The following is a 24,471-nucleotide window of genomic DNA, read 5'->3' as shown; positions in this document are numbered from 1 at the left end:
GATCCCGCTGACATCTGATTGGCCAGCCCAAACATTTAAACCCACTAAATTTGATTGGCATTATTGGCAATTTGACGCTAATTTGACAGTTCACTTCACCACTCATTGAAGCTGGTTGGTAATAATATCAGATTAATACTGGACTTAATTTACTATAAGGATTACATATATTGTTAGTCATCACACAGGTTGCCTTTTAACTGCAAAACGGATTTTGGGGAATCTTCAGTACAGTATTATATCTGGCTATATAAATATTAATAAATATTATACCTCTCAGACCCCTGGTGTTCCCAGAACCCATGTTAAAATATCACTTTAAGGGATCTTGGGATCTTTTGACAAAACAATTGCATGTATGATTCTGCATGTGCTAGATGGATATATCTCTCTGAGAGTGTATTTAAAAATGACAATAAAATGATAACCATGAAGAAAATAAAAGCATACACAACAAATAACATTGGGTTTTTTTTTTTTAGATTTTTTTATTGCTGAAGTTATGGAAGTCTGCCACAGAATCATTTTATAAATTCATCAGTGACGAGGAAAAATATTGTATTATATTTGGTGAGATGAAGTAGGAAGCGTTTCAGTAACTTTTCTTGGCACACACAGAGGCATAGCGGTTGTTGCAAGGAATATCATTCCAGTTTTTAGTGGCTAAAGATAACAGAAAAAATAGACTTGTAAATGTCATGGTATTTGAGTTAAAAGAAAAGCAACACACCACAAGCTATTAAGATACATACAGGTGTAAGAAGAAGGCCAGTTCATGTTTACACAGCACTCTTTGTTGTTATAATTACTTGGCTCTCCTGGATTCCACTTGGTGAAAATCAATTTGGTGCCATCAGACCAAAAGAATTGATAAGCCTGAAAGATGAACATTGGAAAAAAATCACAAGGTGTAATAGTTGATTAATTATTATTATTTTTTTTACCATGTTTGTCAATAAATCATGCACCATACAGTCAGATGTTCCCCTGCTTACCTTCTGACAGTCACTCAGGCCGATGTATGTTGGTTTCTCTGTGGGGTCATAACTACGGATAAGAGCCTTTATCTGCTGATATTCATTCTCACTGTGTATTGAGACCAAGTGTGCATCAATATCCTGACAGAATTTCTAGAAAAACAAACAGAACTGTAACATCATTGCATGTTCTTACCTGCAGTTATTATGCACAATTAAGGAACTGACACTGTATACATCTCATAAATAAATCTCATTTTAAAACAGCTAAAACAGCTATAGTACCAAACAGCTATGGTAGATATTGTCCAAGACATAATCATTCATCCATTTTAGAATAAATATTACATTTTCTGTCCTTTTACTGTGTTATTGTTCACAGCCTTTTACAAATCCACCAGTGATATGCTAATGAATAATCCTTTCACATTTTTTCCCTTTGTGTAAATAGAGAAAATGTAAATACATTTGGAAAGAATTAAAATAAACCTCTGCAGAAGCCCAACTCAGTTTGTCGCCGTTGTACAAGTAGCAACGACCGGAATAGTAGGACCATCCAATTGGGCATTTGTCAGAAAATGCACGCATTACTTCTTGATCTAAAAAGATATACAATATATATATATATATATATATATATATATATATATATATATATATATATATATATATATATATATATATTACGACATGGTTTCCCAAAAGTGTAGTTTCCCAAAAGTGTAGTAAAGGAACCCAAGTGTCCCCTGTGGAGCTTGTGTATCACATAAAACTAGAACAAGATGTTCAAAAAAACATACTTCTAGCCATAAAGTATACTTTGCTGGCTATAAAACGATGTATAAAGACATACAGTACTGTGCAAATGTTTTTACACATAAAATCTTTCTGTTAAATCCTTCTGTTTTAACATATATCCTAAGACAGACTCAATGATCATGTCTATGTGGGGGCCAAACCATCACTTACAAGACCCCTTGTTCTTCTCTAAATAGAAGATAATTCTTAAAGACATGATTCTTGCTTTAATCTTTTAGCTTTTGGTCTCAGTATATTCATTTTCGGCTGCTATAAGTTACCTTGCAGCCCTTATTCATTCAGTTATGGCTTTAATACATTCACTAGAAGCCTTAAGACTCTGTGGTGATAAAAAAAAAAAAAAACACTATGTTACCCCAATGGTTTTGTATATTTATAACTTCTGTAATAGAAAATCGTCAGTTTAAATAAATTAATTACATAAAAAGAAAGTAAAACTGGTACAAATGAAAACTGGTATTCTTTATCATACTGATCTGTGCAGGTATTTTAATTACCTTTCACAATGCGATGCTCAGCCTCTAGAAACCAGAAGAAAGAAAAGAGTAATGTAAGTCCTGGTGGTTACAATTACAATTTGGCTGCTTTTCAAGATTTTAATAATTTGATTTTACCTGATAATGGGTTTGCCACAGCTTAAAAGGAAATTGGGGAAAGGTCATCATTTATGGTAAATTATTTTTTCGATGTTGTTTATAGATACAGATGACGAATTTTAACGATGTTCAAAAGAAGTAAAGAAAATAAATTAAAAAGAGAGCGATCTGCCAATCGCACAATAAGAACCAAATTATATTTTTATTAATAATATGATATTTTCAAACAACCAAAATCACAGCTGCATTAAAATTTTACATAAAATGTATATAACATTCACTAACAATTTTATTTTTAGTTATAGCCTAATATCCTTAATAGGGTCAAGATTCTTACCCAAAGCTGCTCCTGTTGTGGCAAGAATAAGAAGCATCATCACTTTGGTCTGAGAAGCCATAGTTCTATGTTTTTACGCACTGAAAGAAAAAAGCATGATTTGTGTTAATGTAATAAGAATTGTGTATGTTATACCTCACCGCAACTCTACATCCACTTACATCTAATCTAAGGAGGTTTTACTCGCTTGATGTAACAAATTAAGTTAGTGATGATGCTTATATAGTGATACTATAGTGAACTTCCTCTTTCCAAAGAAAAAGATGTTTTGCTTAAAACGAATAAATGATATTTGCACAATGCTGTAAACGTTCTGTGAAGATGCAAAGATAAGGACATGGAAATATTTGAGCTGACGAAGCATGTTATAATGCTTGGACATGTAATTATTTTAACACATACAATGTTAGTGTGGCTGTACATTCAGACATGGATGAAGGATGAAAGTATATTTAAACAAAACTACAACTGTGCAGTTGCCAGAGATGGGGGACTCGAGTCATATGACTTGACTCGAGTCAAGTCGCAAATTTGAGACTTGAGACTTGCTTGAAAATATTTAAAAAAGACTCGGCTTGACTTTGACTTGACATTCATGACTTGAGACTTACTTGTGACTTGCACGTGTGACTTACTCCCACCTCTGGCAGTTGCCCCCAAATATATTTGGACACTTAGACCAAAGTTACCAATGCAAGAAATTAACTGTATATTACATGAAACTGCTGTCTTTTTGTTCATGTTCCTGCAAAAAGCCTTTTTTTTATTCTTGAAGCTGATGAATGATTTTCCCTGCATTAGTTTCTCTGTACCAATCCTTGTTGTTTGTGTCTTGAATTTGGTGTAACAGATGGGTGTTCTGCATGAGCTCAAGGCCATGGTCTATATGGGAGTAATTGAGGGGTTCCAGAGTGACTGGTTTTGTTCACCATGTTTTATTTTCTTGTTGTTTGTGTCATCACCCAATGTCTCACAACTTTTTTTTACACACATTACATTTGCTTCTTCATTATTGCTTTCAAACAATTGCACATAAATTCATTACATATTTGTTTCTACATTCTACTGCATGGCACAAAGGTCCCTTCATGTCTCTATCTACACAGCATACTGCTGCATTACCTCAAATATATTCATCCCCCTTGGTGTTTTTTCTAGAAAAAACCTGTCCTGCTAGGAGATGAACCACCAACCCAGTATTAAATCTCTGGAAGACTGACACAGAGTTTTGGAATCAGAAATTGGCTTGTATTTAGTGCCATCCAGCTTTCAGTCCTGAGCATTTTTTCAGTCCCTGCCACTGAAAAAGATCCTGTTGGGAAAAATCTTGATATGTGCTCTTATTATATGAACTATTACAAGTGATGTCGTAGGACATATGGGGGTAGGCCAGATGTTGTAGTAATAGTCTTGAGCTATACGAGTTATATGATTACAATATATATATATATATATATATATAGTAATTGTATATATACAATATATATAATGTTAGATGACTTGAGACAAGTGTTAACAGAGATAAGGTGGTTTATTGGGTTTATTGAAGTTATAAAACTCAGTACTCAGAAAAACAAGAAAAAGGGAACTTGTCCTTTAGGAGAGAACAGAGAAACTAAGGCTTAAAAGTAAAAATGCATGTGCAGGCAAGACTGAGATCATAAGTCTAGCAAACGTAAGGAGTCAGCATAAACAGACCTCCACATATATGCAAAACAATATTATAAAATACAAAAGCTTAGTAATAGTGCAGTACACTTATACTAATCAAACAAAACATAATCATAAGTCAAATACCACTAATGTATGATCCAGTTGAACCAGAAGGTTATTTTAATCAAAACCCATAATCCTAACCTATGATCATAAACTTATGTCATAATCATATTCTAAATCAGAACTCCTATACCATAGGTGATTGTAGGTGATTGAGTATCATCACTGATCATTTTATATGTAGAGATGTGATTAATATAGGTGGATATCTCACACATAGGTTTTTGTGTATGTCATGGTTATCGTATTCATGTGTATGTATGTGTATACGTATATAGGCGTATGATCAGTGAAAATCATATACAGACGAAACATAGAAAAAGATAGAGAAAAACTCACTCATTGTAATTGTATAAAGGGAGATTGGGAGATTGGTCCACGGGACGTGTCTTCTGTGTGATACGTGACAGGGAAGCGTACAAGAAGTTCTCTGGAGCACATTTTTAACAACAGTTTTGACAATGCAGCATGTTTTTTAATAATAAGGCAGAAGTACTGCAACAGAAAAAAACAAAAGGCCAGACTTGATTTTCGGTAAAAGGCAGACTTGTTTTCGGGGAAATGAGGGGCGTCACGGGGCGATTCTGTAGAGTCAGGGAAAAAACTTTGGGTCAGGGTCAGGGTATATATTGAGGAGATTCCTTTGAAGGGGGTGTTCTTGCTCCTGCTTGCTTGCTTTTTTGTGTTTGAACTCTGTGGTATGGGGATGAACTGTTTGGGTTTTTTCTTTGATACTTTCAACTTAGAAGTTTTTTCCTCCTTGAGCTCAATGGAAGCAGTGGCTGATCAGCACCAATAAAGAGTTTTGCTCATTCTCATCCAGGTCTGGAAAGTCTTCTTATTATTCAAATTCAAATAGTATTAAGTATAAAGTTTAAAGTGTGATTAATTAATTAGTATTGAGTATTAATAAGTATTAAGTATTAGTAATTAAGTATTATTAATTAGTATTAAGTATAATTATTTTCGCATTAAGTGTGAAAGACTATTATTGATTATTATCTATTATTGTCTATTAATTTGGCTGTAATTCACCCCTGGGATATGTCCACTTGAAGGGGGGCTCTCCAAACTCAGATCACACATCACTGATATCCTAATTGATATAGTACAACATGTATTTTGGGGAAATGTCTTTTTGTTTATTTTTTTATGATATTTCATAATAAATACAAATCAATAAAATTATGAAAAATCATTAAAAAAAATCAACAAAAAGACATTTCTCCCAAATACGTGTTTTAGTATATGTATTAGGACATTAGGGATGTGTGTTATGAGTTTGGTGACAGTACACTGTATTACAGTGAAGTTATTGATTTTTTATGATTATGAAAAATCATAAAAAATCAACAAAAATACATTTCCCCAAAATAGTGTTTTAGTACATGTATTAAGACATCAGTGATGTGTGTTCTGAGTTTGGTGACAGTACAGTGTACTACAGTAAAGTTATTGAATATAATTTCCATAATAGTCAATTCATTTATTTTTTTATTATTATGACAAATCATAAAAAATCAACAAAAAGACATTTCTCCCGAATAAGTGTTTTAGTATATGTATTAGGACATCAGTGATGTGTGTTCTGAGTTTGATGACAGTACAGTGTACTACAGTAAAGTTATTGACTGTTTTTTTAGTATTCGCTTTTCGGGTTTTGCACTTTGCAGACGGTACCTTGGAATCTGTTTCTCAGTTGTCTGCACATAGAGTCTTGTGTATTTTGTCCACCGCGGAGGAAAGCCGATTTTGAGAAAAATTTGGTTTTAGCTGCCTCTCTACATTACTAAGATAAAATGAACTTACAGTATTTACATACAGTATTGACACTGGTCTGTCGGCGCTGTTTCTGTTTAATGTCTTTTGTGTATTGTATTTTTTGTATTTTGTGTATTGACTTGTAACTTTGTCTGCACTGTCTTTTGTCCTGCACTGTCTTGTCTGTCTTGTCCTGCACTGTTTGCACCAGGTTGCACAGTTGCAATTTATGTATCTAGGACTACTTGCAGTACAAGTCCTTAGCCCTGTCTTTGTTTTATGTAGCACCACAGTCCTGGTTATAATCCTAACAGCTATATATGGTTGAAATGACAATAAAAGCTACTTGACTTGATCTATCTATTGTCCACTACAACACTATTTCATAAATATTACATTTTAATAAATAAAGAAAATAATGTTTAAAAATCTTAATGAACACTCCTGGCATAATTGTGCAAGTGTCTATTTCACTAAGTGGCCATCACTTTTCATATACATACATTTCTAAAAGTGTAGGAATTTCATAAATTTTGTCACAGAAAAAAATGTCCTTTGGTGTTATGCAAAAACCTAATTTTAATTTGGGCAATATCATGGACAAATACATTTAATTGAAAGACCCCACTCAATGTCATGTGACTGAAGACCCCTATGAAGGCCATGAGAAGTGCACATGGTAAGTATTTCTCTCAGAATTGTTTAAATATTTAACTATGGTTTAAGACCACTGAAGTTGTTAAGTTTTTTTGTCCTTTGGTGTGACACCATTCATCTATTCATGGTGAAAATGATTCTAATTAATACTTTCATGGAAAATAAATATCACTTTAAGAAAATAATGTTTTAATAATGTATTTATTAAAGTATTTATTTTATGTTATTTAATATAATTTCTTAGTACTTTAAATGTCACACCATAGGACACATTTACAGTATTGTTGAGTGAAAAAGTGAAAAAAATATGTCATTGACAACATGAGTGACCAGTACTATTTTCTGAAACTGCAGTTTTCATACTCCACAAATATATATGTATTTATATGTATTTTTTCTTAAAAAGTTATGCTTTCCAAAAAAAGTACTTTTTCTTGGTCATTTGTCAACTACCATCATTTAAAAACAACAGCCGTTGCAGCCAAAGTGCACTCAGCCCAATGAGGGGAACTGCCTCATGTGTATTCTGGTCATGTCACATCATGTGAAAATAAAAAATTAGCACAACATGGACATTTGACATATTGAAACACTCAGCCCAAGGAGGGGAACTGCCTCACGTGTATTCTGGTCACGTCACATGAAAATAAAAAATTAGCACAACATGGACATTTGACATATCAAAACACTCAGCACAATGAGGGGGACTGCCTCACGTGTATTCTGCTCCCGTCACGTGACGTCACGTGATGTCATGCGAAAATAAAAAAAAAGCACAACATGGACCTGTGACGTATCAAAACACTCAGCACAATGAGGGAAACTGCCTCAGGTGTATTCTGGACACGTCACGTGACGTCATGTGAAAATAAAAAATAGCACAACATGGAAATGTGACATATTAAATCACTCAGCTCAAGAAGGGGAATTGTGTCACATGCTCATCTCCACTTGCATCCAAATGTTTTGGCACACTAGGGCTCCACTAGATTTCACAAGTTTTATGTCCACTTGCCTCTAAAAGTAACACTGAACCTTTTGTCCATTCACCTCCAAAAAGCACTGGCCTTTGCGAATACTTGCCTCATTAAAGCCAACATAAAAGTTTGTCACGACTAACTTTACAAATCTAATTTATATTTGCCCTGCTGTGATCCTGTCCTGTCATCACTCCCTACCCAGCCATACACTTTCTCCAGACACCTGACATCTGCTCCAGACACCTGTCTGAATTCCTATCCAATAATCCCAATAATAACGAGCCAGACCAGGTACCCCTCCTCCGAGTGGAACCGGAGTTCCCCTGTAACAGTATGTCTGCACCAGACCGTCAGCCAGCCAGCTTGGAGCAGATAGGGCATATTGTGGCTGGGCAGGCCACAGCACTCGGCAAACATGAGCAGACCTTGGCCCAGCTTTTTACCAAGGTTCAGTAAGTTTCTGATCAGCAAGTTTCTGGCCGCAGCTGTAGACAGCCCTTTGGTTGATGCTCCTTAAGCCAGCAACTTGAAGTCAGTCACTTCTACGGTTCCAGAAACACGTTTGCCCCCACACACACAGCCCTGCAATGCGTTTATCATGCAGTGTTTGGCCCTGGCCTATGGCCATTTGGCAGGGCCACCATGCTGACTACACTACAGTTGGTGCATTCATTGATGCCCTGTTTCGCATACGCCAAGGCGCACGCTTGGCGTATCCAGCTACACCATTGATTTTAGAACTGTGGTGGTTGGCTCAGGCTGGAATTACCTGGCCCTCCAGGAGGCCTATGTGCAGGGACTCTCCGAGAAGTTGAAGGACAAGCTAGTGGCTTGTGTTTCCTCTCAGGACCCGGAAGCCTTGTATCAGCTCGCCATCTGCATTGATACTCGCCATTGGGCATGCCAAACTGAGTGACAGGCAAGTAGGAGGCCCCACAGTGAACACACATGCACTTATGTATACATATTGTGATTATTTTGAGCCCCAAGAGACTTTTCCAGGACCCATGAAACTGGGTTCCACATTGGCCCATTCAAGACCCCAGACCACATTCAAAAACACCAAGTCATTAGACTACAGGAGCCCTCCCAGGTAGATGGGCCTGGGCTGGTCCAAGATGTGACCCGTCATTGTTCTGGCCTTTTCCTATCTGCCACCCTCTGCTTAAGGGAACATAGAACAAAAAAACCTCCAGGCCATTCAGACAGTCACGGTCTGGGGCTCTCACTGCACCCAGAGCTGCCTTGGAGGAGCACCTCCCTCTGTGCACTCCTCAAAAGGGTCTGTGGACCTTGCAGGGGTCCCAGAGGACTACTGGGACCTCCAAGAGGTCTTCTCTAAACAAAGGGCCCAGACCCTGTCACCTCACCATCCCTTTGACTGCGCCGTTAACCTGGTTTATTATGAAATATCATAAAAAATAAACAAAAAGACATTTCCCCAAAATACATGTTGTACTATATCAATTAGGATATCAGTGATGTGTGATCTGAGTTTGGAGAGCCCCCCTTCAAGTGGACATATCCCAGGGGTGAATTACAGCCAAATTAATAGTCAATAATAGATAATAATCAATAATAGTCTTTCACACTTAATGCTAAAATAATTATACTTAATACTAATTAATAATACTTAATTACTAATACTTAATACTTATTAATACTCAATATTAATTAATTAATCACACTTTAAACTTTATACTTAATACTATTTGAATTTGAATAATAAGAAGACTTTCCAGACCTGGATGAGAATGAGCAAAACTCTTTATTGGTGCTGATCAGCCACTGCTTCCATTGAGCTCAAGGAGGAAAAAACTTCTAAGTTGAAAGTATCAAAGAAAAAACCCAAACAGTTCATCCCCATACCACCCAAAAGAGTTCAAACACAAAAAAGCAAGCAAGCAGGAGCAAGAACACCCCCTTCAAAGGAATCTCCTCAATATATACCCTGACCCTGACCCAAAGTTTTTTCCCTGACTCTACAGAATCGCCCCGTGACGCCCCTCATTTCCCCGAAAACAAGTCTGCCTTTTACCGAAAATCAAGTCTGGCCTTTTGTTTTTTTCTGTTGCAGTACTTCTGCCTTATTATTAAAAAACATGCTGCATTGTCAAAACTGTTGTTAAAAATGTGCTCCAGAGAACTTCTTGTACGCTTCCCTGTCACGTATCACACAGAAGACACGTCCCGTGGACCAATCTCCCAATCTCCCTTTATACAATTACAATGAGTGAGTTTTTCTCTATCTTTTTCTATGTTTCGTCTGTATATGATTTTCACTGATCATACGCCTATATACGTATACACATACATACACATGAATACGATAACCATGACATACACAAAAACCTATGTGTGAGATATCCACCTATATTAATCACATCTCTACATATAAAATGATCAGTGATGATACTCAATCACCTACAATCACCTATGGTATAGGAGTTCTGATTTAGAATATGATTATGACATAAGTTTATGATCATAGGTTAGGATTATGGGTTTTGATTAAAATAACCTTCTGGTTCAACTGGATCATACATTAGTGGTATTTGACTTATGATTATGTTTTGTTTGATTAGTATAAGTGTACTGCACTATTACTAAGCTTTCGTATTTTATAATATTGTTTTGCATATATGTGGAGGTCTGTTTATGCTGACTCCTTACGTTTGCTAGACTTATGATCTCAGTCTTGCCTGCACATGCATTTTTACTTTTAAGCCTTAGTTTCTCTGTTCTCTCCTAAAGGACAAGTTCCCTTTTTCTTGTTTTTCTGAGTACTGAGTTTTATAACTTCAATAAACCCAATAAACCACCTTATCTCTGTTAACACTTGTCTCAAGTCATCTAACATTATATATATATATTGTATATATACAATTACTATATATATATATATATATTGTAATCATATAACTCGTATAGCTCAAGACTATTACTACAACATCTGGCCTAGCCCCCATATGTCCTACGACATCACTTGTAATAGTTCATATAATAAGAGCACATATCAAGATTTTTCCCAACAGGATCCTTTTCAGTGGCAGGGACTGAAAAAATGCTCAGGACTGAAAGCTGGATGGCACTAAATACAAGCCAATTTCTGATTCCAAAACTCTGTGTCAGTCTTCCAGAGATTTAATACTGGGTTGGTGGTTCATCTCCTAGCAGGACAGGTTTTTTCTAGAAAAAACACCAAGGGGGATGAATATATTTGAGGTAATGCAGCAGTATGCTGTGTAGATAGAGACATGAAGGGACCTTTGTGCCATGCAGTAGAATGTAGAAACAAATATGTAATGAAATTATGTGCAATTGTTTGAAAGCAATAATGAAGAAGCAAATGTAATGTGTGTAAAAAAAAAGTTGTGAGACATTGGGTGATGAACAACAAGAAAATAAAACATGGTGAACAAAACCAGTCACTCTGGAACCCCTCAATTACTCCCATATAGACCATGGCCTTGAGCTCATGCAGAACACCCATCTGTTACACCAAATTCAAGACACAAACAACAAGGATTGGTACAGAGAAACTAATGCAGGGAAAATCATTCATCAGCTTCAAGAATAAAAAAAGGCTTTTTGCAGGAACATGAACAAAATAACAGCAGTTTCATGTAATATACAGTTAATTTCTTGCATTGGTAACTTTGGTCTAAGTGTCCAAATATATTTGGGGGCAACTGCCAGAGGTGGGAGTAAGTCACACGTGCAAGTCACAAGTAAGTCTCAAGTCATGAATGTCAAGTCAAAGTCAAGCCGAGTCTTTTTTAAATATTTTCAAGCAAGTCTCAAGTCTCAAATTTGCGACTTGACTCGAGTCAAGTCATATGACTCGAGTCCCCCATCTCTGGCAACTGCACAGTTGTAGTTTTGTTTAAATATACTTTCATCCTTCATCCATGTCTGAATGTACAGCCACACTAATATTGTATGTGTTAAAATAATTACATGTCCAAGCATTATAACATGCTTCGTCAGCTCAAATATTTTCATGTCCTTATCTTTGCATCTTCACAGAACGTTTACAGCATTGTGCAAATATCATTTATTCGTTTTAAGCAAAACATCTTTTTTCTTTGGAAAGAGGAAGTTCACTATAGTATCACTATATAAGCATCATCACTAACTTAATTTGTTACATCAAGCGAGTAAAACCTCCTTAGATTAGATGTAAGTGGATGTAAGTGGAGTTGCGGTGAGGTATAACGCACACAATTCTTATTACATTAACACAAATCATGCTTTTTTCTTTCAGTGCGTAAAAACATAGAACTATGGCTTCTCAGACCAAAGTGGTGATGCTTCTTATTCTTGCCACAGCAGGAGCAGGTTTGGGTAAGAATCTTGACCCTATTAAGGATATTAGGCTATAACTAAAAATAAAATTGTTAGTGAATGTTATATACATTTTATGTAAAATTTTAATGCAGCTGTGATTTTGGTTGTTTGAAAATATCATATTATTAATAAAAATATAATTTGGTTCTTATTGTGCGATTGGCAGATCGCTCTCTTTTTAATTTATTTTCTTTACTTCTTTTGAACATCGTTAAAATTCGTCATCTGTATCTATAAACAACATCGAAAAAATAATTTACCATAAATGATGACCTTTCCCCAATTTCCTTTTAAGCTGTGGCAAACCCATTATCAGGTAAAATCAAATTATTAAAATCTTGAAAAGCAGCTAAATTGTAATTGTAACCACCAGGACTTACATTACTCTTTTCTTTCTTCTGGTTTCTAGTGGCCGAGCATCGCATTGTGAAAGGTAATTAAAATACCTGCACAGATCAGTATGATAAAGAATACCAGTTTTCATTTGTACCAGTTTTACTTTCTTTTTATGTAATTAATTTATTTAATCTGACGATTTTCTATTACAGAAGTTATAAATATACAAAACCATTGGGGTAACATAGTGGTTTTTTTTTTTATCACCACAGAGACTTAAGGCTTCTAGTGAAAGTATTAAAGCCATAACTGAATGAATAAGGGCTGCAAGGTAATTTATAGCAGCCAAACATGAATATACTGAGACCAAAAGCTAAAAGATTAAAGCAAGAATCATGTCTTTAAGAATTATCTTCTATTTAGAGAAGAACAAGGGGTCTTGTAAGTGATGGTTTGGCCCCCACATAGACATGATCATTGAGTCTGTCTTAGGATATATGTTAAAACAGAAGGATTTAACAGAAAGATTTTATGTGTAAAAACATTTGCACGGTACTGTATGTCTTTATACATCGTTTTATAGCCAGCAAAGTATACTTTATGCCTAGAAGTATGTTTTTTTGAACATCTTGTTCTAGTTTTATGTGATACACAAGCTCCACAGGGGACACTTGGGTTCCTTTGCTACACTTTTGGGAAACCATGTCTTTATAGATTTGCTTTGTCCACAGGGACATTGTCATACTGGTTCTAGTGAAGAAAACTGTAATGCTTCAGCATATCAAGACAAGTGTGTGTATGTACATACGTATGTAAATATGAATGTGTACCTGTGTGTGTGTGTGTGTGCATATATATATATATATATATATATATATATATATATATATATATATATATATATATATATATATATATATATTACAATATAATATTGTATATCTTTTTAGATCAAGAAGTAATGCATGCATTTTCTGAGAAATGCCCATTTGGATGGTCCTACTATTCCGGTCGTTGCTACTTGTACAACGGCGACAAACTGGGTTGGGCTTCTGCAGAGGTTTATTTTAATTCTTTCCAAATGTATTTACATTTTCTCTATTTACACAAAGGGAAAAAATGTGAAAGGATTATTCATTAGCATATCACTGGTGGATTTGTAAAAGGCTGTGAACAATAACACAGTAAAAGGACAGAAAATGTAATATTTATTCTAAAATGGATGAATGATTATGTCTTGGACAATATCTACCATAGCTGTTTGGTACTATAGCTGTTTTAGCTGTTTTAAAATGAGATTTATTTATGAGATTTATACAGTGTCAGTTCCTTAGTTGTGCATAATAACTGCAGGTAAGAACATGAAATGATGTTACAGTTCTGTTTGTTTTTCTAGAAATTCTGTCAGGATATTGATGCACACTTGGTCTCAATACACAGTGAGAATGAATATCAGCAGATAAAGGCTCTTATCCGTAGTTTTGACCCCACGGAGGCTCTAACATACATCGGCCTCAGTGACTGTCAGAAGGTAAGCAGGGGATCATCTGACTGTATGGTACATGATTTATTGACTTAAACCTCAAAAATGTTATCCACTATAACACCTTGTGATTTCCTCTGTTCATCTTTCAGGCTTTTCAATTCTTTTGGTCTGATGGCACCAAATTGACTTTCACCAAGTGGAGTCAAGGACAACCAGATAATTATGAAAACAGAGAGCGCTGTGTGCATATAAATGCTGGTGGTAAGCAAAAATTCTTCTTCTGTATGTATCTCAATAGCTTGAGGTGTGTTGCTTTTTTTTTTTAACTCAAATACCATGACATTTACAAGTCTATTTTTTCTGTTATCTTTAGCCACTAAAAACTGGAATGATATTCCTTGCAACAACCGCTATGCCTCTGTGTGTGCCAAGAAAAGTTACTGAAACGCTTCCTACTTCATCTCACCAAATATAATACAATATTTTTCCTCGTCACTGATGAATTTATAAAATGATTCTGTGGCAGACTTCCATAACTTCAGCAATAAAAAAATCTAAAAAAAAAAAACCCCCAATGTTATTTGTTGTGTATGCTTTTATTTTCTTCATGGTTATCATTTTATTGTCATTTTTAAATACACTCTCAGAGAGATATATCCATCTAGCACATGCAGAATCATACATGCAATTGTTTTGTCAAAAGATCCCAAGATCCCTTAAAGTGATATTTTAACATGGGTTCTGGGAACACCAGGGGTCTGAGAGGTATAATATTTATTCATATTTATATAGCCAGATATAATACTGTACTGAAGATTCCCCAAAATCCGTTTTGCAGTTAAAAGGCAACCTGTGTGATGACTAACAATATATGTAATCCTTATAGTCAATTAAGTCCAGTATTAATCTGATATTATTACCAACCAGCTTTAATGAGTGGTGAAGTGAACTGTCAAATTAGCGTCAAATTGCCAATAATGCCAATCAAATTTAGTGGGTTTAAATGTTTGGGCTGGCCAATCAGATGTCAGCGGGATCCCCCCTCCCTCCGACACCCCTTTGGCTACTCCTACTGGCTTTATAATTTCATTGTGAAGCCCAAAACTAATAACCTTATGACGCGAGCTGGCGTGGGTGACGTCATAAGTTCTTGCGGTTCCACAAAGAGAACACACTTAGAACATCTGGCTTAGAAACAGAAGGAAACACACTACAAGATCAACGTGCTAGTTAGTGATCATTCACAATGCTCTGCTGCCCGTGTTTGTGGTGGAAGGTAAGATAGGTATTTTCGGTGGTCGGTTAGAACAAAACCTCAACACTAAACAGCTTGTCTCTGGGCGGGACATTGTCCTCAATCATGACCCAAAAAATGGCTGGGCTTGTGCTGAACTGTTTTATATGGGAGCAACATTATAAATGATAAAGGAGTCCAAAAAGTCAACAAACACTTACAATAAACAACACCAGTCATTCTCTCTCTCTCTCTCTCTCTCTCTCTCTCTCTCTCTCTCTCTCTCTCTCTCTCTCTCTCTCTCTCTCTCTCTCTCTCTCTCTCTCTCTCTCTCTCTCTCTCTCAGACACACACACAAACACACACACACAAATTAATAAATGGAAACTAAACAAATACTTTGTGTTTGGTTAAATTGCGTTCAGTGATCCTTACTCCCCTTTTATTGTTTTGTATTTAGATTTTTTTATTTTGATTTTACTTTCTTTCTTTCTTTCTTTCTTTCTTTCTTTCTTTCTTTCTTTCTTTCTTTCTCTTTATTTATTTATTTATTTATTTATTTATTTATTTATTTATTTATTTATTTAAAAATGTCATACTTGCCTGTCTTTAAAACTTGAGAGCCCTGATATTTATAATGAGAGAATTAACTGAAATATATAAATACTGAGATGCAATCAGTATAATATCATTATATCATATAATGCATCTCATATATATATATATATATATATATATATATATATATATATATATATATATATATATATATATATATATATATATATATATATATATATCGAGTTTGTCGAGGTAATTTAAGCTTGTCTTCAATGAGTGTCTACTTGTAAATTAACTTATATGTAGTTTCACTTTGGACATACTATTTGAAATAAAAGAAAAAAAGAGAATATCAAAAATACATCATTTTAAAAGAAGCAATAATACAAATATGTACAAATGTAAAATATTTGTTTATTTATTTGTTTGTTTGTTTGTTTTTGTTTATTTGCGTTTTTTTACGTAAGTATCTGTCTTGTGTCTGTGTATTTCATTTATTACCTGTAGTGGGCCCAGGTGTCTTCTTCTGTGTATGTGATATCATCAGAAAGGTAAGATACATTACAGATACACATCTGTAATGCACATCTGTAACACAGATAATTAGGCCAGAGATTGTGTAGGCTCAGAGCCTTATGTGACAAACATTTACATATACAACATTTGTCAGACTGTATATTCATAATCACACCCTCCCATATGAGGATAGGTTCCCCTTTGAGTCTGGTTCCTCTCAAGGTTTCTTCCTTTACCATCTAAGGGAGGTTTTCCTTGCCACTGCTGCCTGAGTCACCTCAGACTTGCTCATAAGGGATAAATACATACACATTGTGAACTAAATATATCTAATATCAATCTTGAATTTTGTATTCTATTAATCTTTATATTATTCTTTATATTAACCTTTTGTTCTATGTTTATGTTCTGTAAAGCTGCTTTGAGACAATGTCAGTTGTAAAAAGTTCTATACAAATAAACTTGAACTGAATTGAACAAACAACATCTGTTTATTCCTAAGCACCTCACCAATATCTACAGAGATGTCCCAGTCTGGTGAGGAATCCCTAAAGAAGAAGCAGGGTGATGCAAGCACAATCTCCAGATGGCCTTTCTGTAGGGTAAGAACGTCTTTTATCCAAAATATTTGCAGACATATTTACCATTTATATCACATGAAATATCAGATTTGCAAAGCACAGAGTTTTTCCATAATGCAACATCCAGAACCTTGCAAGTTCCTGCTGAAGGATTTATCACTCTTGTCTTATGGGTGAACAAAATAAGGATTTATTATGATTAACAAGCGAATTAGAAAGTGAAAGAGTGAGAAAAAAGCTACCCTCAAATGTAGCATGATAAAGGAAAGTATTTCCATCACAATTTGTTATGTTTTTATAAGCATCCTTCTCATAACTGTGTGTTTCTTTATGTGTAGAAGAAGAACAATGTCCATCCTGTAGCATATACAGAATGGTAAGTTTAAACAACAACCATATGATAGGCTCAGAGCTCAAAAAAATAATAATAATAAAAAATAATTCGACTCTTAGTTTCAATGAAACCAAACAACATCTATTTATTTCCTCATCAGCTCAGAAGGTCCAAGAGAATCTCCACAAACCCCCTCTCTGCAGATAAGTGTCTTCTATGTGGATTCAAACAAGAAGGAAAATGACCAAGAAATGAAGTCTGCAGAAAGGAAGCAGAAATTGGAAGACATAATAATTGTGCTTGACAAGGAGCTACAAAAGTTGATAATTTCTTTGCACTTGGAACACCGTAAGAGTGATACAGATCCAAACACATCCAGGTGAGAGACCGAACTATTTAAATGTTTAGATACAGTGCAAGGTAGAAATTTACTATAGTCCTGCAAACACAATTGCAAAATATTAACTTTTTCAGGCCTGAGGGAAACGGAGATCTTTCTAAGGGAAACAGGGGTCCCTCTATCTTCACTGTTTTTCTGCACACTTTTTTGCACTGATACTTTAACTCTGAACTGTCACTTTAACACTGGACTTGCACAGCACAGTGCCACTTTATACATTCTATACACACCATACTGCACATGGACACTTTAAGGACAATCATAAAAATGCATTTGTCTATATTATATTCACATATATTTTCATATTTTATATAGTTTTTGTATAATTTATAGTTTTTTTTTTACCTCCTTTTGTTTTTTTATTTTTATCCCAAACTGCATTCCTTTTTCATTTTTTGCTTGAATACCGGACAGTTGTAAAAAGCATTTCACTGCATGTCATACTTTGTGACAAATAAAATTTGATTTGATTTGATTTGAGGATCATCCTTGGACCTTACCACCAATTCATTTTGCCAACAGTGCATCATGCAATCCAACTGGTATCCAAAGAACCAAAGAACTGGTGGTGGATTTCTGTAGGCACAAACAAACTTCATTACCACCAGTGAACATTTAGGGAAATGACATTGTGAGAGTGGACTTTTACAAATACCTGGGTGTTCTTCTGAACAGCAAACTGGACTGGACAGACAATACTGAGGCAATCTATAGGAAAGGGCAGAGTAGACTCTTCTTGCTGAGGAGACTAAGGTCTTTTGGAGTGCAGGGAGAGCTACTGAAGACCTTTTTGACTCTGTGGTGGCCTCAGCCATATTCCAGTGGTGTAGTCTATGTGATACTCAGGTATATGCCGTATACCCACTAGGAAAGGCCAAGGATTTCCGTATACCCACTTAAAAAGCGTGAGGATACGTAACAATATCGTTTTGTGACAGAACTTTCATTCATAAATTCACCCCGTCTGTGTTGCGAACACAGACTGTGGTTGCGATTGTGAATCACTAAAGTTTTTGGACCATTGGGGCTTCCGTGGCCTGTGACCTGATCTGACATCACCTACCAAGGAGGAAAATCAGTTGCTTGGCAGTGTTTTTCAGCGCAAATTAGAAATTAACTAAGTAATGTAAAAGAAGATATGAAACAAAAGCAGACTCAAACTACACTCTTTGAGTGTTTTCGGAAGCCTGCGCCTAAAGCTACAGCAGCTTCGGGTGACATTTCACCCACAGCTTGAGTACAAATGTATTTGGAAAGCTTTCATTCAGTTCATAATATTCTGCAATGAAAGAGTGTTGGTGATAGAACTGAACAAATGTTTATTGTTCACTCTTAAATGTACATTGAAAATTGACAGCTGGTAAAACCTGTGCTCCAGGTCCCATATTCATATAACATTTAAGGCTAAATGTAGCTCTTAAAGGTATAGTTCACCCAAAAATGAAAATTCTGTCATTTTTCAAAATATCATATTTTGTGTTAAACAGAAAAAAGAAACTCATACAGTTTTGGAACAAACTGAGGGTGAGGAAATAACACAATTTTCATTTTTGGGTGAACTATACCTTTAAGAGCTACATTTAGCCTTAAATGTTATATGAATATGGGACCTGGAGCACAGGTTTTATCAGCTGACTGTCTTTTGTTGCTTATAATAATTTGGAATGTTGATAACACATAAGCAGTCTTTAATAATGCTCTAAATTACATGTAGATGCATATTTTATGCATTAGTGAGTGTGGTGGTGCCTATGGGGTGTCGCTCTAGGATGGGTGTGTATGACACTGGGAGGGGGGAAAAAATCACAGTATAGTCACTACAAAAAACTAGACTACATCACTGCCATATTCTATGGTGTGGTTTGCTGGTGCAGCAGCATCTCTACAGCAGAAAGGAAGAGACTGGACTCTCACCCCCTGTATGAAATGGTGTCATATCTGAGCAGGTCCATCAGTGACAGACTGTAACATGCCTCGTGTCTGAAGGAGCGATACAGACGGTCTTTTCTCCCTGCTGCTATAAGACTTTACAATCAAAGCTGCTCCCAGTGAACCAGTCACTATAATTACACACTGTTGTTGTTGTTTAACTGTAATAATAATAATAATAATAATAATAATAATAATAATAATAATAATAATAATACTAAAGTATTCTAAACAACATGTGCAATAACAGAATTTTTGAAAAACATGCAATATTACCTGTGTGCAATATGTCTGTTCATGTAACTACTACTCGTGGTCTCTTTATACATTTTGTTGTGTATATACTGTATATTATATTATAGTATGTCTCTATTCTTTTATATATTCTTTTATATATTTGCATTTCTTTCTCTTTGCTGCTGTAACAAAGAAATGTTCCCATTGTGGGGTGAATAAAGGTGTGACTGTGACTGAACATTGGCCTCCAAGGAACAAGCCTCTACCATTTTGACCATTTTTAATGTCAGCAAATAATAAAACCTGTTATTTCCAGGTCAAATTGACTTGAATGCTTATAATTCAAAAATTCTACAATTATCACCATTCTGTGTGACTGCCTATATTATACACTTGTAATGTCTATTTTGCCCACCAGATGTCACCTGGTGTAAGTGAAACATTAGTCAGCACATCCCCAGGTCAAAACTGACTGATGCAACTAAATTCATAAATAAGAGAGAGGAAGCAAATATGATTTGAATATGAAAACACAATGTGTGGTGTGTGAGTGTGTGTTTTGGGTGCGTGTGTTAGTGGACATTTTATGTGCGCGTTTTTGTGTCTGTATGTATGTTCATTGCACTGAAAATGGCAAAAGTGAAACCCATTGCCCCACTAAATATGAACACAGGAGGTAATAAATTATTTTACGAACACATATTTCAATGAAAAAAAACAATATTAATTTTACGTGCAAAGTGCATAATTTGGAACAATCATGGTAATTTTCAGGCAAATATGTGGAAGAAAACCCAAGTTATGCCACATAAACCCTTTAATTGACATTAATCTTCACATTAAACTTCTTGTGCTCTATGTGTATGTGTTTTAGGAGCAAGAGGCTCACAGCATCCTCCAGTCTGAGGTCAATGAGTTAAAAAGATCATCACTCAGCTGGTGGAGAAGAACAGTGAGCGGAAGAAGACTGATACACAAGGTAAACATTTATTCTCAGGAATCTGTGTGTGTGTGTGTGTGTGTGTGTGTGTGTGTGTGTGTGTGTGTGTGTGTGTGTGTGTGTGAGAGAGAGAGAGAGAGAGAGAGAGAGAGAGAGAGAGAGAGAGAGAGAGAGAGAGAGAGAGAGAGAGAGAGAAAACTTGTTGCATCACATGTACATAGTGTTGTACATGTGACAGATGTTGACAGGGATGTGTTCAAAGTCAGGTGTATAAGTGACTAGGTTTGTCAGGTTTGATTGTCAGGTTTATTACGGTGACAAGGATTACAAGGACCGTCGTTATGTTGTTCAATTTGTCCAGCGTCCTGTGATTTGCAACATTGTTGAGATCTTTAAGTGCTGACAGAGGATGAGAAAAAAGAAAGCAAGCAAGTCCATAAATCAGATCTTCCTTCTGAAAACATTAACAGCCAGAACATATATGGAAAGCTTGTATGTTGCTATATACACACCTTTATGACTGAAAAAGCAATAATGCTGCAATGCTCACCCATGAAATAAAGAAAAACCGAACGTGAGCAGTTGCAAGAAGATGCACAATGAGGTCAGCAAAATGAGAATGTAGTTTGTTTAGGTAGAATGAGACCCTTGCTTCACCACTTCTATTCAGCAACCGTGTTTTTGGTGGCATACCTATTCATGATGAGAGGCTGCAAGAGAGAAACAACACATGACCACATTAGTAACAGTACAGAAGTCATTATTCCAGCACATTCTATACAAGCATACCGACAGGCTACATCTTACCTGGGCTAGCCATTATTATAAATTTCATAAACTCTTACCCCAAATGTTTAGTAGTAGTAGTGCAGAATATTAATACTCTTGCCCAAGGATAAAATTCACTTAGACTTCTAAACAGTCTATATGAAGCCTCATAAGTATAATCGATCCAATTAAAACCATTACAAATTAATTCAAATTCTACTATTTGGTTTTCGATTTTTCTTCAAGTCCCTGTTTGGGCACCAAATTATGAATACCTATTCCGTTGATATTAGTTTATGTATTACAATAAATGAAAGGCCTCAGCAGACCAATTTTACTAATGATTCATGTGTATTAAAGAGTTAACCAGCAAATACAAATTCTACCTACACCAACAATCACCACATCAACAATCCCACAATTTACAATAAAGCAATATTTCCCTGCAATGCACTGTCTTTGGTTTGCTTTATCCAATAAAATTCTTCTTTGCATAGTCTTTGTAAAGCAATAAGACATCCATGGTCACCAAGTGTAGAATAAAAACAGTACTTGAATTTTCCAATGTTTCACTCATCAACATCTATGATAAGTAGAAAGTCATATTTCCTAACACAAATCTCACTTTAATCTCAGATATTTCCTAAAAAAAAATCCCACTTGCATTTGTAACTGTGGCCTGAGTGTCCAAATATATTTGGGGCAACTGCATAGTAGTTTTGTCTAAATATACTTTCATCCTTAATCCAAATATATACTTTCATCTTTAATCCATGACTGAATGCATTAAATGTGTTAAATTACGTGTCCAAACATTATAACATGATACCTCAGCTCAAATATTCCATGTCCTTATCTTTGCATCTTCACAGAACGTTTACAACATTGTGCAAATGTCATTTATATGTTTTAGATAAAAAAATCTTTTCTTTGGAAAGAGGATGTTCCTGACAGTATCACTATATAAGCATCATCACTTACCTTAATTTGTTACATCAAGCGAGTAAAACCTCCTAATTAGATGTAAGTGGAGTTGCGGTGAGGTATAACATACACAATTCTTACTACATTAACACAAATCGTGCTTTTTTCTTCTTCTGTTGATTTCATAAAATGATTCTGTGGCGACTTCCATAACTTCAGCAATAAAAAAAATCTAAAAAAAATATTATTTGTTGTATGATTTTATTTTCTTCATGGTTATAATTTTATTGTCATTTTTAAATGCACTCTCAGAAAGATAGATCCATCTAACAAATACAGAATCACACATGCAGAATTGTTTTGTCAAAACAAGCAGTGAAAATAATTATGGTGAGTTGTTGATCAGGGTGATTTCCCCAGGCAATCACCCTGATCAACAACTCACCATAATTATATTCACTGCTTAATATCTAGAAATACTGCATTGTCAGGAGTGTCAGTCATCAAATCATCTGCATATATTTCACACACTACTGCTGCTATATATTGTACAAAAAGCATAATATTGCACATAACTGATCAGTCATATTCTATATTCATATTTAATGCTCATTCTGTCTATATTGTATCTCATCGTCTGCATTGTCTTGTATAGTTTGTATAGTATAGTGTTATTTATGTCGGTACTTTTGAGAGTCACAAACAGCTGGAACCATATTCCTTGTGTGTCAACACACTTGGCCAATAAACCTGATTCTGATTCTGATGGTCTTAATAAATTATCTTATTTGTGCCTTGGATAGAAAACAACTTTGTGCTGCTTTATTTGTAGATCTATCCAAGGCGTTTGATTCCGTAGATCATAAATTGTTGCTGAACAAACTTAGGGATGTGGTTTCAGTCCTAATGCTGTTAAATGGTTTAAACACTATTTTGTAGATCGAACTCAGTGTGTCTATGCAGAGGGCCACAAATCTGAGTTTCGTGGGATATCTAAACAGGTCTAAACAAGTGGAATACTCTGGCTCTATAGGATTCTCACCCTCTGTCTCCTCACCTGTTCTAGCCATTATTTATAAATTTTATAAACTCTTACCACAAATGTTTAGTAGTAGTAGTGCAGAATAATAAAACTCTTGCCCAAGGATAAAATTCACTTAGACCTCTAAACCATTACAAATTAATTCAAATTCTACTATTTGGTTTTAGATTTTTCTTCAAGTCCCTGTTTTGGAACCAAATTATGAACACCTATTCCGTTGATATTAGTTTAAGTATTACAATAAATGAAAGGCCTCAGCAAACCAATTTTATTAATGATTCATGTGTATTAAAGAGTTAACCAGCAAATACAAATCCTACCTACACCAACAATCACCACATCAACAATCCCACAGTTTACTATAAAGCAATATTTCCCCGTCTTTGGTTTGCTTTATCCCATAAACAACTTCTTTGCATAGTCTTTGTAAAGCAATAAGACATTCATGGTCACCAAGTGTAGAATAAATACAGTACTTGAATTTTCCGATGTTTCACGACAACCATTCAGCCAGACAGAGTTGCACTGCACTCTTACTCCACTGTACTCAAACTTGAACCTTAGCCTATCTACTGTATAGATGTATATGATATATACTATATACTGTAGGTTTACTTGTCATATTATACTCATGCTAGGCTTACAATTTTTCTATTTTGAGAAAAAAATTTATTGTCAATATTTTCAAGATTTTAATATTTTATCTTGATCTTATTTGATATCTTCATTCGATTCTTCATTCAGTTTGGATTTTGTTATCCCTTAATAATAAAAACCTTCATTTAAAAACTGCATGTTGTGTTTACTTGTGTTATCTTTGACTAATATTTAAATTTATTTGATAATCTGAAACATTAAAGTGTCACAAATGTGCAAAAAAAAATCACGAAGGGGGCCAACACTTTTACACACCACTGTATATTTAAAAAT

At 35.1% G+C, this 24,471-nt stretch overlaps 2 protein-coding genes across 4 annotated transcripts; one reads left to right on the top strand and one right to left on the bottom strand.

Annotated features, from left to right (window-relative positions):
* Positions 1–491: 491 nt before the first annotated feature.
* Positions 492–2,913, bottom strand: LOC113653835 (type-2 ice-structuring protein-like). Of its 3 annotated transcripts, none has more exons than XM_047800545.1 (8): positions 2,891–2,913; positions 2,730–2,809; positions 2,411–2,431; positions 2,294–2,317; positions 1,467–1,576; positions 996–1,130; positions 753–876; positions 492–663 (listed from the first exon to the last, which is right to left on the bottom strand). In XM_047800545.1, the coding sequence occupies exons 2-8, from the start codon at positions 2,788–2,790 to the stop codon at positions 593–595; spliced, it is 546 nt and encodes a 181-aa protein (XP_047656501.1). In that variant the 5' UTR covers positions 2,791–2,809; positions 2,891–2,913; the 3' UTR covers positions 492–592. The 3 variants fall into 3 exon arrangements, with proteins under 3 accessions (XP_047656501.1, XP_027019469.2, XP_047656557.1); XM_027163668.2 differs by having other exon boundaries at positions 2,881–2,898; XM_047800601.1 differs by lacking the exons at positions 2,294–2,317; positions 2,411–2,431.
* Positions 2,914–12,055: 9,142 nt separating this feature from the next.
* Positions 12,056–14,620, top strand: LOC113658638 (type-2 ice-structuring protein-like). Its single transcript, XM_047800831.1, has 8 exons — positions 12,056–12,085; positions 12,171–12,250; positions 12,549–12,569; positions 12,663–12,686; positions 13,540–13,649; positions 13,986–14,120; positions 14,225–14,336; positions 14,449–14,620. The coding sequence occupies exons 2-8, from the start codon at positions 12,190–12,192 to the stop codon at positions 14,517–14,519; spliced, it is 534 nt and encodes a 177-aa protein (XP_047656787.1). The 5' UTR covers positions 12,056–12,085; positions 12,171–12,189; the 3' UTR covers positions 14,520–14,620.
* Positions 14,621–24,471: the final 9,851 nt, after the last annotated feature.

Source organism: Tachysurus fulvidraco, chromosome 1 (genome assembly GCF_022655615.1).
Source record: "Tachysurus fulvidraco isolate hzauxx_2018 chromosome 1, HZAU_PFXX_2.0, whole genome shotgun sequence".
NCBI lineage: Eukaryota > Metazoa > Chordata > Actinopteri > Siluriformes > Bagridae > Tachysurus > Tachysurus fulvidraco.
Note: the sequence above shows the minus strand (reverse complement) of the source record. Positions and strands in the feature narration are given on the sequence as shown.